The sequence below is a fragment of the Corapipo altera genome, unplaced genomic scaffold (assembly GCF_003945725.1).
Source record: "Corapipo altera isolate COAL_440 unplaced genomic scaffold, ASM394572v1 133, whole genome shotgun sequence".
Lineage (NCBI taxonomy): Eukaryota > Metazoa > Chordata > Aves > Passeriformes > Pipridae > Corapipo > Corapipo altera.
In genome coordinates this window covers 1,465,902-1,478,245 of record NW_020884939.1, presented here as the reverse complement: position 1 = coordinate 1,478,245, position 12,344 = coordinate 1,465,902, and the positions used below count along the sequence as shown (strand labels likewise).

The window sequence follows — 12,344 nt, the reverse complement described above, 5'->3', positions numbered from 1 at the left end:
CCCGCAGCGCCCCCTCATAGGGGCCATTCCGATCCCGCCCCGCCGCCATCCAGCGCCCCCTCAGCAGGGCCATCCCAATCCCGATCCTGCCCCACCGCCATCCAGCGCCCCCTCAGCGGGCCCCCATCTTTCCAACCCTTCGGGGTTCCCCCCCAACCCCCCCGCAGTCTGTGACAGGCGGTACCCTGAAGGAGCTGGAAAACAGAAGCACCCTAAAGGAAACCGGAGCCCCAACATCCATGGGATGCTCTGGAGGAAGGGTGCTGAGAGGCTGATGTCAGATTTTTCTGAAAAAAATTTTAGAACCAGATTTCTTAGTGCAAGGGCTGCTGAACGGGCAAGGTTTGGTGGCTGTCCGTGTTTGGATGAGTGCTGTTCCCCACAGTGCCAAGTTTCCAGGCACACTCACCACCCCAGGACAGGGATGCCCTTACAGACAGCAGCTGCTTTGCTGGGCAGGAAGAAAAATCTCCCAAAACACCCAGTTATCTCAGCAAACATGTTTTTTAGTTATCTTCAAAGACAGGCTGCTTTATCAAGGAATAAAGACAAAGAGGAGTGTCTAACAGGCTTTTACTGTTTGATAAAATTCAGCTCAGTCCCATGTCTGTACTGGAGGTTAATCAAGTGTTCTGTTAAAGTCCTCGGTTCCCACTCTTGAACCAGCTGTTCCTCTTGAAGTTGCCTTGCCTTCCATTTCCAAACTTTGAGAACCCTCGTCCCGCCTCCTGGGGATACTCTTCCAGTTCAGGCAACTCCTTTGCCACCGACAGCTGCCAGCGCCTGGTGTCCTTCCACTGTTCCTGAAACAAGACCAATGTAACAAGACATTATGTGCCTGCAGGAGTGTCCAAGGTACCTGTATCATTAAAAACAACACTGAATGCACAAGCATTTCCAGACAAATCCCACTGAATACACAGGCATTTCCAGACAAATCCCACCCCTGCCAAAATAGGTCACCAGATTCCCCCCAGCAAACACCCACACTCCTGTGACAAAGGAGAAACCCTCACAAGGGACAAGACAGAGTGAAGTCAACAAAAAACTGGTGAACTCTCAAATTCATTGGAGAGGTCAAAACCCAGAATAGACAAAGACCACAGGATTTAGTAAAATCAGGTAATATCATGAAAACACAAATGAGAAAGAGCCACGACAGAGTATTTTCTAATGACTGTGCTGTGCTCTTTCTAATCACCCTGTTGCCTACGCAACGTCCTTATTAAAACACAAACCTTAACCTCCCAAACCACCCTATATTCAACCCTATATATGGCAGTTGCCACATTTCAAATTATCAACTTTTAAAGCCAACTCTGGCTACACAAACATACCTGTATGTTACTCAGTTCATCAACAGGGATATCAAAGCAGACCCCCTATAAGAGTAAACAAAAAAAAGAGGCATGTGCTTTCCAAAGATACATCCAAGGACAGAGAAGACACACAGCTCCAGAAAGGCAGCACCTGCAACCACTCATACATGTAGAAACCAGGAGTGGCAGAAAGCATGGTCTTTTGGGGGAAGCTTTTTATAAACTGAAGAAGAAGAGAATTAAAACAGGAAAGCTCAAAACAAAATGCTCTGTGCTGACAGCAGCATTGCCTGCCATCAGCCTGTCTGTTTAAAAGTAAGACAGGCCTCACATGGCACCACGAGGTACCAAATTTTTATACCAGTATTTTGGAACTCCTGCCTCCATCACTGCACCAACTGGCCATATGTGTACACAGACACACACAAACACACACACCACTCCACAACCCTACTTCCCAAGGCTGGGCCATCTCACCATCTTCCCCTTGAGGAAACGCATTGCAGACACTTTGTCATCCACTTCCTCCCCAAGCTGTTCTTTGAGCCCCCGCCAGGCATAGCCCATGGTGTGCATCTCTATGGAACACTTCAACACCATGGTCACAAAGCCCTGCAAGAGACACAGAAAAACGTTTCACAAGATTAAACATAGTCAAATAGCCTGTAAATCACTAAAGAACTACATAATAATGTGTTATGCAGTATACTACATAATAATGTGTTATGCAGTATTTTATCCTAAGCAATCAGCTCCCCAAAAATGAAGCAACCAAAAGCCTCCTAAGAAGCTGAAGGCATCCATCTAACCTAGGACTGCCCACTGATATGAAGACTAATAGCATTTCTGCATTTTAGTCAGAAGAAGAGATACATTTATTCAATACATAAACTTACTGCTAGAAAACAGGTAAAAAAACCCCAAACTGATATGAGAACCATCTTATGTCCAGAACTGTGCTACCACACAACGAAGTGGGCAACATTCTCCCTAAACACATTAGAAAAAGGAAGGGCTGTACTTTTCTTTGGTTAAAGATGTCTTTGAGATCAGGTAATCACATGCTACACTTGAAATACTACAAAAATGTAAAAAGATTCCTGATAAGGGAAAACTACAATAGCACAAACCAATTTGTTTGCTTGTAAAATGTCATTAGCTAACTCTCTTAGAGCATCAGTCTTCTGCCACGTCAGCCTCCGGAGAAATTCTTTTAACTCTCATCACAAGGAAATTTACAGATTACAAATTTCTCCCAGTAAGAGCTGATTTCAATTAAGTAACAAGCAAAAAAAATCAGGAGCTTGGGGGTGCCAGTTCTTCAGAAACCCTACTGAAAATGCCTGGGAAGAAGGTGCCCCCCATGGACTGGACACAAGCAGTTCACACATCCATTCCCATTAACCACGGGGCACAGTCACTCACGGCCGTGGAGTTGAGCAAGGAGCGCTGCTGGATGTAAGCTGCCCCCGAAATATGGGCCAGGGCTGCAGCCAGGGCAGCCACTGCCCCCTTCTCCTCTATGAGCTCTTCAGCAGATTTTCTGAAGTAGTCGACTGCAGAAGGAGGAATGGCCTCCAGCAACCTACATGGTGACAACAAAAGTTGAAGAGATCAGAAAAGGCCAGTGTGAAGTGCAGTCGTGTTTAAGGCATCGCCTAAATTGGTTATTTCTGGGAAAGGCAAGCAAAAAAAAAAGATGGGAACTAAAAACAACTACTTCTGTAACACTCCTTTGGGTACCCTGGCACCTCCCACCCTTTCTCAGTACAGTGCACCCAACACCATGCCCATGATCTGCTTTATACTGGTCAAATCCTCACTAATTATTTTAATCTGCTTCACTGTAATTTCAACCAATGGGGAAGCAAATATAAACAAAAATGCATGGAATATAAAAAACACAACCCCTGGGAATAAAACAACACAAAGAAACACAGGACAGGGCTAAACACCCTCACTACTGCAGAGTAACTCCTCGTCATACCAGGTATTGCTCTTAACACACTGCTACTGTATCATCTGAGCAGACAAAATCAGTTCCCCCTCATGACAGTAATTCCCTGATCTATTACTGGTTTCTGATGATACAAACAAAGGTTAATTTTTGCAAGAACTTAGAGAACATTATGTTCTATGCAGAGGTCTATGTTCAGCACACAGAGGTTTACTGAGACCATCTGAGGATGTCTACTCACGAAGCAGTTGACTTCAACAACACAGGCAAAGCCTGTATGTGTATGCCCACATACAGCTCTGATCCCTTAGGGCTTTGCATTAACAGTATCTAGAGGAACATCTTTAGACCTTTTCTAAGAACAGAAAAATAAACTTACTTTTTGGCATCATTACTTGAAGCTTTAATTACATCTGTAGCAGAGGGAACGCCCACACGCTTAAATGTAATCCCCTGAAATCAAGAAAACAAATTACAGTTAAAGGTATTTTCAGCACTCTACAATTCAATCCTACCTAAGTCACATTACTGAGACCTCTACTTACTGTCTAAGAGATCAATATTCTCTCTATTTAAGTTATTTCCAAAGCTAAAATAAAGCTTCTAAGTTCCTGGCTTTGTTTATCTGGAGCTACTTTATTCTAATGTACATGCAAACTGTAATGCAAGGTATGGTCTCCTCCTTCATGCATTCCCAGCCTGCCTGCTGACATCCACAGAGGACTGCCAACATACAAAAACTCCTGAGACACAAGAACAGATTGACATAAAAGCATTTACAAACACCAAACAGCAACATTTGAGGCCTACCAGCCCATGGGACATGAGTGCCGTACTGGACTCACAAGCAGCCCACAGCTACAAAGTCTAAGAGTGGCCAGGTCCTTGTAGGAGCTGAATAATTTCATTAAGCAGAGGTTTGAGGCAGAACTCACCGCTTTGTGCTCGACTTGTTTCAGAAGATCTTCTTCTCTTCTCTGAAACAAACAAATGCAGATGCCGGTCCGGCCAGCGCGGCCCGTCCGCCCGGAACGGTGGATGTAGGAATCAACATCCTTCAGAAATTCAGATCAACAGGAGAAAACCTAATGTCATTCAACTGTCAACATTTCAGATTAAATGCAAGTTAAATTCTAATTCAGAAGCCTAAGGAGTGATCCATTGTGTTTATACCCAAACTTGTAACTACACATAAACCATCTAGGTTTGGGTACACTGCCCCACCCAAGTACGCTGCTCAGCTTTAACAAACACTAGCTTGTTAAACACTTTTATTTTATTTAAATAAAAAGCTCCATTGGAGTTTCAGAAGAAGAAAAAGACAGCAGGAGTATTTTATAATTGTAATAAAACTACACCACACTCAGAAGGCATTCAGAAAAGCTGAAACAATGTCAAAACCTATCTTACAACTTTCCAGAGTAAACAAAACCCAACAGTTTTACTTTAATCAAAGCTCAAAATGCCAAAGTTTAACTAGGAAATTTTAGGCCTGGCATTTACAGAAAAATCCACTTCATTTGTGAACTGGAACATACTTCTGGTGAAATAGAAAAATAACCCACCATTCTGGCACCACAAAAAACCCCCAACAATTTTAATTTCCCCTAATGACTTACTTTTGGTGGCGAGCACTGTATAACAAGGTCAACCTCAGGAATATCCAAACCACGGGCAGCTACATTTGTTGCAATCAGAACTTCAAACACACCAGTTCTGAAGCCTTTTAATGTAACTTCTCTCTGTTGCTGTGGAATGTCTCCATGCAAGGATTGGGCATCCTGTCAGTGTAACAAACCATTCACAAAGCATTTAGAGGGGGAGTCTAGGCCATATTATCTACAGACATTTAATTACAAACCCCAAAACACTGTGTAGAGCAATAGAACATAATTACAAAGCTGATACCAAAAAAATATAAAGTATCCTACTTTGTGGTTTGATCTTTCTCTAGAACAATAACACTCCTAATTTTTCACTATGACGTGCCAAGGGGGCCAACCTCAGTTTTTACTCCCACGGGAACAAATGGAAGCAATGTTACTAAAGCAATGCTTGTCAAGAGGTAGCAAGAGACTTCTCTCTCTTGTGGTGGTGCTCCCTCCTCAGGCAGCACTGTGACAGCAGAGGTGCTAATTAGGCCTCAGCCTTGAGGAACAGCACCTGGGCTGAGCTCCTCCAGAGCTCATCAGACACACAGTCTCAGCTCCCAGGAACTTGTACTGCCTAATGAGCTCCTGCTTTGTAATGAACAGCCTTGGAAACTTTATTTTTCTTGCCTGCAACACAACTCAAGTGGAACGACATTTTCGTTATTACTGACCTGAATTGCAGCCAGGATGGAAAAGAACTATGACTAAATCCAGCTCTCTTGTGACCCCCAAGTTTGCTATTCTTGGAGGAGCAGCACCAAATGCTGGATCCTGTGCTGACGCCCTCGAGGCCCAGCCCTTCACATGTTGAGAAGATGCAAAGGCATTGGACCTGCTCCACTGAATTTGGGGGGAACTCCTTAAGCACGTTCAATTCATAAGCAAGTTAGGCCTGTGAGTGAGTTACTGTTGGGCTGTGATAAACTCCGTGTGAATCTTTTGTTAAACTGTTTAAATTAAGCTATTGTTTAACTGCTGTTAAAACCTTTAGGCCTAAACCACTGGTCACCTCCGGGGCTCTTTGGCAAAGGGGTCCACTCTGAACCTTGTGACTCAAGGGGAGTGTCTCCCTTAATCCTTTTTATCCTTACCCTTTTTTTCACCCCCAACGTCCGCACAGATCACTTTTAGTTTCTCTTCATTTCAGATCGATTGATTTTAGTCCTATTTTTCTCTGTGTGCTTTAACTGTCCACTAGGTTGTAGAGTGAACTCTAGCAAGCCAATGGACTTTGTCACACTTTTAACATCAAACCTGCTTTTGCCAGTGATGCTTCAAGACACTTAAAACACACATTCATAACATCTCTGGGAAGCCATCTCAAAAACCCACAGAAGCTTAAGTGAACTTTTCAGGGCATTCCCAAACCCTACAGGTGATCTGAACAGTCTCCACTTTTAATGGCAGAGCAAACAGACTGAAGTTTGACAAGGAGAAAGGGGAGAGCAACAAGCTCAGAATTCAAATGAGTAGCATGCTAAAGCAGAACTCACCAGTGTAAGAAAAAAACATGTCACACACTGACCCAAGAACAAAGTGATTGGATTTACTGTGAAAGCAGCAGGGCCAACAGGCAAAAATTGTTGCTGCAAGTTTTTAATGTGGATGGTATGTGACATTTATCTAATACTGGGTAAACCATGTATTCCCACCACTGCTCTTTCTCCATAAATCAGTATTTAGTATCTAATGGGATTTTCTCTGAAAAATATGCAGCACTTTCCCCCACACTTAAAAAAAGCAAAGATAGAAGACCTGCTCAATACACCTGGGTTCTGAACAAACTATTGATGGACCTTCCAAGGGCAACAAGACATTCCATTCTACCATTTTAGTTGGATTTTCCTAATGACTGTTCAAAGAATAAATGCCATTAAGATATGGGAATCCAGAAAGCACACTAATGTAGGACGGGACCTGTGCACTACACTAGCTTCTCTTTATTACAACTGTCTCCAGCTTATTCAGCATAAGCTGCACATTTCCTATTGGTTGTGTCCTGCATGATTTTAAAGCCAAAGGAATAATTTCATAATCACAGCCAAGAGAATATTTTAACTGCAAAGCTTTACCTTTAGAAACAGCTTTATAAGTCTTAAAACCACCACCCAGAGAAACAACTCATCCACACAGTTCAACCTCCTATTTATTTCAGGGCATCCGATCCTTGAACGTCCGACCCCCTGCTCCCCGTTCAGTACCTGTTTGAGCGAGGCGTTCATGGCCAGCTCATTTGCCTCCTTCTTGGTCTCACAGAAGACAATGGTCCGCCCACGGCTGCCACTGTAGACCTGGATGATGTCCCCAAGAACTCCTGCTCTCTGAGAGGACCGACACTGGATTGCCAAGTGCTGTTTGGGAAGGAAACGTGACCACCATCTGTGTTATATCTCAGTCACGCACAGGAACCAAGAAAAATTTTTTTTAAGCTTGCAAACACTACTGCCCCCACATGAAAGCTTTGCTTACAAAATCTGTATGTCAATCACGTGAAAAGTCATTCCACACCCGCATTCGTAAAGTCAATCCACAACCCATTTCATTGAGGCCACTTGCTCTCAGGACCTGCACTGCTCTGCAGCACAATCACCCACCTCCACAGTTGTGGCTGTCCTTTGGGTCTTCTTTCCAATCAGGTCAATCTGTTCATACTCATCTTTCATGTACTTTTTTGCTACATCATAAACCCACCGCGGACAAGTCGCAGAAAACAGCAGTGTCTGAGGGTTGTTCTCAGAGCCTGGAAGGAAAGGCCATCGATTTCAGACACAGATCCTGACACTGATATAAAAGCAAGAGTTGCTCTCAAATGGACAGGTTTCTATGTGCACTAAGTAAGCAACAAGAAAACTTAAAAGCAAGGAAATTATTTTAAGTATCCTTTAGACAGCAAAGGCAAAGACTTCAGCCATCTGTCACCTTGCTTTGAACCTTTTCCAATTCTACCTTGCCCTTTTCTGAGGATTGATACTAGCATCACACAAAGAATTCAAGTTGGGGGTGCAACAGCAGTTTTTTAAAGTAGCATAACTGTGTTTTCTACATTGTCCCCTCTTCTGATCTCAGAATTTACCTTTTTTATAAGCAAATCCTAAGATTTCTTCCACTTGTTCAGCAAAGCCCATGTCTAACATGTGATCTACTTCATCCAAAACAACATGCTTCACGCTGGAAAGTTCCAGCTTGCTATTCTGGACGTGGTCTTTGATCCGCCCAGGAGTTCCCACTAGAATATCAATGCCACTTCTAAGGAGATCAACTGGAAGACAGGAAAACAAGGACAGTGTCAGACTGCTAAAAGACAACATGGTAAAAAGTCAGCAGTACACCAGTACACAGTAACACTTGTGCTTCCTTTGAAAGCAATGCCACTTGAATTCCTGACTGAAGTCAAAGTCTAAGGAGGGAAAACGCAGAGTTTTATTCATGGAATGCATTTGGAGAAAGTCGACTCCAATCCAGCAGTAATTCCACAGAGGTTACTCACGCTGTTCTTTATATGGAGTTCCTCCATAAAAACAAGCAACTGACAGTTTCCTTGTGAGATTCTTGAAGTCTCTGGCTACCTGAGTAGCCAGTTCCCTGGTTGGAACAAGAACCAGCACCTGCAGGGAGTGAAAAAGAGACAAAAATGCAGCTGTACTTGGGAGAGGGTGTAGGATGAAAAAAGGGTTTACTTCGTGTCAAACAGCTTGAACTACCACTTTTACTCTACACTTGTTGCAGAGGCGCCCACAGCTTCCCACCATCCCAGCAATATTCCCTGCATCCTGGAGTCTGCCAAGACAGCCTCATAGGCAATAAGAGGAAACGAGGCAAAGCATTGCAAAATAACTGAAATGTAGAACAGCAATACTTTTTTTTCTAAAGTTAGAGCCAGATAAGACATTACCAAGTAACATTACCAAGGGCAATGAAGGTGCAGCTCAGCATTAAGGGGTAAGAGCAGTCACTAAATCTGGACTAGTAAGATTTCAACAGATACACAGCATGATGCACTCTAGCCATATATCTGTCCTCCCCACCTGCCTGCCTTTCTCAGGTATCTACCCTTCCCCCAACATTTTAAGAATGAACTGATAAAGTGCTAATTTTATCTCTTTAAATCCCTTCAGAAAATAAGAATTAAAAATTTACACTGCCTTTGAAGTTAATAAAACAGAAGGATGAAAGAGGTGACAAGTCTGCACACCATTACCATTTCTGCAGTCTAACTATACACTGCATTTGCATGGGAACAGGATATCTGATCACTGGCACCTGGTTACCAATTCCATCTCTGGAATTGCATCTGTTGGGCCTCCACACATGGGGGGAAGGGAGGAGGAAACCCCAAAAGCCTTCCATTATCACCATGGAATTTATAGTGAGAAACCACCTCAGTGAATTGAGGCAGAAATCCCCAAAGCAATAGTAAAACTGCTTTCAAAACCTGCCATGCTCTCAGGTTTTGGTGTTAACCCTTAGGTGGTAAGTTACTTTGGGTGCACGGCCTCTTCTCCCATCCTGTGAGACACTCTGGAGTTTTTCAATCAGTGGAAGAGCAAAGGAAAGGGTTTTCCCAGTTCCCGTTCGAGCTTGAGCAATGACGTCTTTGCCATCATATATGGGCTGGAAAGTCTTCACTTGCACAGGGAACAGGTATTTTACACCTCGAGCTGCAAGATAATTGAAAGAGGCTTCACTAAAAGCTGAACAAACAATTACAAGCCCTCATAAACAGCCCAAATATATAGGGCACATCATGTCAAATCCTGTACGCAACTTAGAAAAAAAACACGTATCTTTATATTTTATTCCTGCTCTAGATCAAAAGGTATTCCACTCCCAAACACAAAGCTGAGTATCCACAATGAAATACAGCCTTCTTTGGGATATGTGGTATAAGACAACAAGAGAGAAAGGAGAATAAACCCAACACATTTTGTCTGATACAGTCCAAGATTTTGTGGTAGCTCAGTTTTGAAGGTGGGGAGTAGGTGAGGGTGTTCGTTCCAAAACATTCCAAAACTTCACAGAGATTTTGCACAGTGGAAATGAAACAATGCATCCAGGAGAAACTTTTGAGCAAGGAAAACGTAAAGGAACACGGAGAATTTTTGTCTGAGGAACAAGAACTGCACAGCTTCTCAACACAGAGGACAAGAACCCTACAGCAATTACAAAACTAATTGAGAAGAGATATGAAAATGCCCAAAAGCATGAGAATAATCACAGACAATCCGTTCACAGGAGGCAAATAGTCTTTGCACACAAAACTCCATTAAGCTTATTTAAGAAGCAATATTTTAGAGAGCAGACAGAGGAAGAGAAATAAAGATACACAGTAAGTGGAATGATGCTGACAAGAAAAGAAAGCCTGTCTCTAAAATGTAGATCAAGGAATAATCACTGCATAGAATAAGAAATTCACCTTAGGGCCCTTCAAAATGAACAAAACAAACTTTTTGCCTACTAAAAACAGTAGATTTTTTCAGTCTACAGTGACTGCTCATATGCATATTCTTACCACATAATAAATTTAAGATGATTTAGAACAATCTACCCTTGGGCTTCTACTTATGCAGGTAACAGAGTGCAATTCTGAGCAAACATTCAGAGAAATATCTTTTGTCCCATTAACTAACCTGTGAGAAGGTCGACAGTGCTTTGGGAGAGAGGGAAATTAGAGAAGGCGCCTTCCTTTGCTTCTTCTGTCAGCTCCTAACAGGATTTAAAAAAAAAAAAATCTATTAGCCCTCAGAGATAAGCATATAACATTCCCTACATAGGCACCCAAGAGAAGTGGTATATTGCTTTTACCATCACAATTTCACCATCTACCTCCTTCCTGTTTAAAGAAAAAGAAAACCCTTTTGATGCAGGTACCTGTGCATATATGCACAGCAAATCAGGAAAGGCAAACTATTTGTTAAAAGTCTTAACTTAGGGTCCACTGAAACCAATAGAAAACTGTTTTCCACAACAAAACATACTTGGTGTCACAATTCAGTGTGCAAAGCAGGAATTTCTTTTTAAAAGACACCTAGTCAGTATAACATGCAAAGAGCTTTGAACTTTAAACACCACTAAATACCTAAAGCTCGCAATTTACCTTTTACTTCAAAGATCCATTGTTACACCCAATGTACAAAAAGCACAAAATCTGTTGATTCGCGTTCCCACCTGAAACACAAAACTACCCACAGAAGGCCCTACACAGGGCAAGGCAACCAGCAGGGCCCCCTTGCACGTATCTGCGAGGCCACAGATGAAATGGGAATTAACAAGGAAAACCTGCCTTCCCCTACAGGACACCTCGCCAAATACTTCTTCAGACGTCCTGCCAGCAGAGAAAGTGCCATAGCAGCACAAAGCACGCTTCTGGGATGGTGACTGCCCGTGCTGCAGGGAGAAACCTTTATGCTGCGAGACACAGAACAAGCTGCAACACGAAGAAGAGGAAACTGCTCGCTGCTATCCAGCCTCCTGCACTGCAGGACACGCTGCTCCAAACGCTCGGCATCCACCGCGAGGGGGAAAGCACGTGGAGAGCCAGTTCCCAAGTGTAGGTGCATGTGCTGCCTCGCCTCACTCAGCCCCGCAGGAACAGGCAGGATGCTGGGCAGGATGCTGGGCAGGATGCTGGGCAGGATGCTGGGCAGGATGCTGGGCAGGATGCTGGGCACTCCCGACGCGTGGAACAGCGGAATAAGCTGCCTAGGACAGCTGCCTTGCGCTCCCACAGCCCTCGCACCTCAAGTCTCCACACAGCGACCAGTACATGCTATTAAGCCCACTAACTACCAGCAGGACGCTAATTAATCAAGACCAGGGCTCTGCTGCCAGAGCATCCCTACCTCGGCGTCGCTGTCCTGCTCTCCGCCAGCCCCGCCCTGGGCAGCCGGGGCTGTCCCGCTGTCGCTCGCAGTGGGGGAAGATTCCAGGGCGTGCTGTGCGACGTCGCTCTCTCCCACCAAACCGCTGCTGTTCTCCTTGATTTTCTTCGTCTTCTTGGGCAGGGGCGGCTCGAGGTCGCCATTCCCCAGCCCGCTCTCCTCGGGCTGCGCCTGCTCGCCCTCGGCCTTACCGCGCCGCTTCACCTTCCTCTCCGCGGCCTCGTCCTGCCGCGGGAAAGCCGCCGTTACCCGGAGGAACCCGCTCCCCGGTCCCGCCCGCCCCGAGTTGACACAAAGCCCCCCGAAGCCCGCACAAAATGGCCGCCCCCGCGGCCGCACGTGGTGCTCTCACCTTGGCTTTCCTGCGGCGGCCGCGGCGCAGCGGCTCAGCGGCAGCAGGCGCCTGCGGCTCGGCGGGGCTGTGCTCGGGCTCGGCGGCGGGCATGGCTGGCGGCTGCTCCCCGGGCAGGTGCGCGGCGGCCGCGCCGCTCCCGCTGCCGCTCTCGGCTCGGCGGCCCCAGGACGCGCGCCCCGCCCC

The 12,344-nt window shown here is 44.9% G+C and overlaps 1 protein-coding gene across 1 annotated transcript in view; it reads right to left on the bottom strand.

The window, feature by feature from the left end:
- Positions 1 to 556: 556 nt before the first annotated feature.
- The window catches only part of LOC113955459 (nucleolar RNA helicase 2-like), a 13,133-nt gene continuing 1,345 nt past the window's right edge, over positions 557 to 12,344 (bottom strand). Inside the window, exons 3-17 of the mRNA XM_027660997.1 lie at positions 12,159 to 12,332; positions 11,768 to 12,031; positions 10,556 to 10,631; positions 9,408 to 9,586; positions 8,416 to 8,533; positions 8,002 to 8,187; positions 7,523 to 7,668; positions 7,130 to 7,279; positions 4,896 to 5,057; positions 4,212 to 4,331; positions 3,656 to 3,729; positions 2,745 to 2,904; positions 1,797 to 1,931; positions 1,338 to 1,382; positions 557 to 803 (exon numbers count right to left, since the gene is read on the bottom strand). Of these exons, the coding sequence (XP_027516798.1) occupies positions 636 to 803; positions 1,338 to 1,382; positions 1,797 to 1,931; positions 2,745 to 2,904; positions 3,656 to 3,729; positions 4,212 to 4,331; positions 4,896 to 5,057; positions 7,130 to 7,279; positions 7,523 to 7,668; positions 8,002 to 8,187; positions 8,416 to 8,533; positions 9,408 to 9,586; positions 10,556 to 10,631; positions 11,768 to 12,031; positions 12,159 to 12,332 (2,157 nt within the window). The 3' untranslated portion in view covers positions 557 to 635. The remainder of the gene's footprint in view (positions 804 to 1,337; positions 1,383 to 1,796; positions 1,932 to 2,744; positions 2,905 to 3,655; positions 3,730 to 4,211; positions 4,332 to 4,895; positions 5,058 to 7,129; positions 7,280 to 7,522; positions 7,669 to 8,001; positions 8,188 to 8,415; positions 8,534 to 9,407; positions 9,587 to 10,555; positions 10,632 to 11,767; positions 12,032 to 12,158; positions 12,333 to 12,344) is intronic.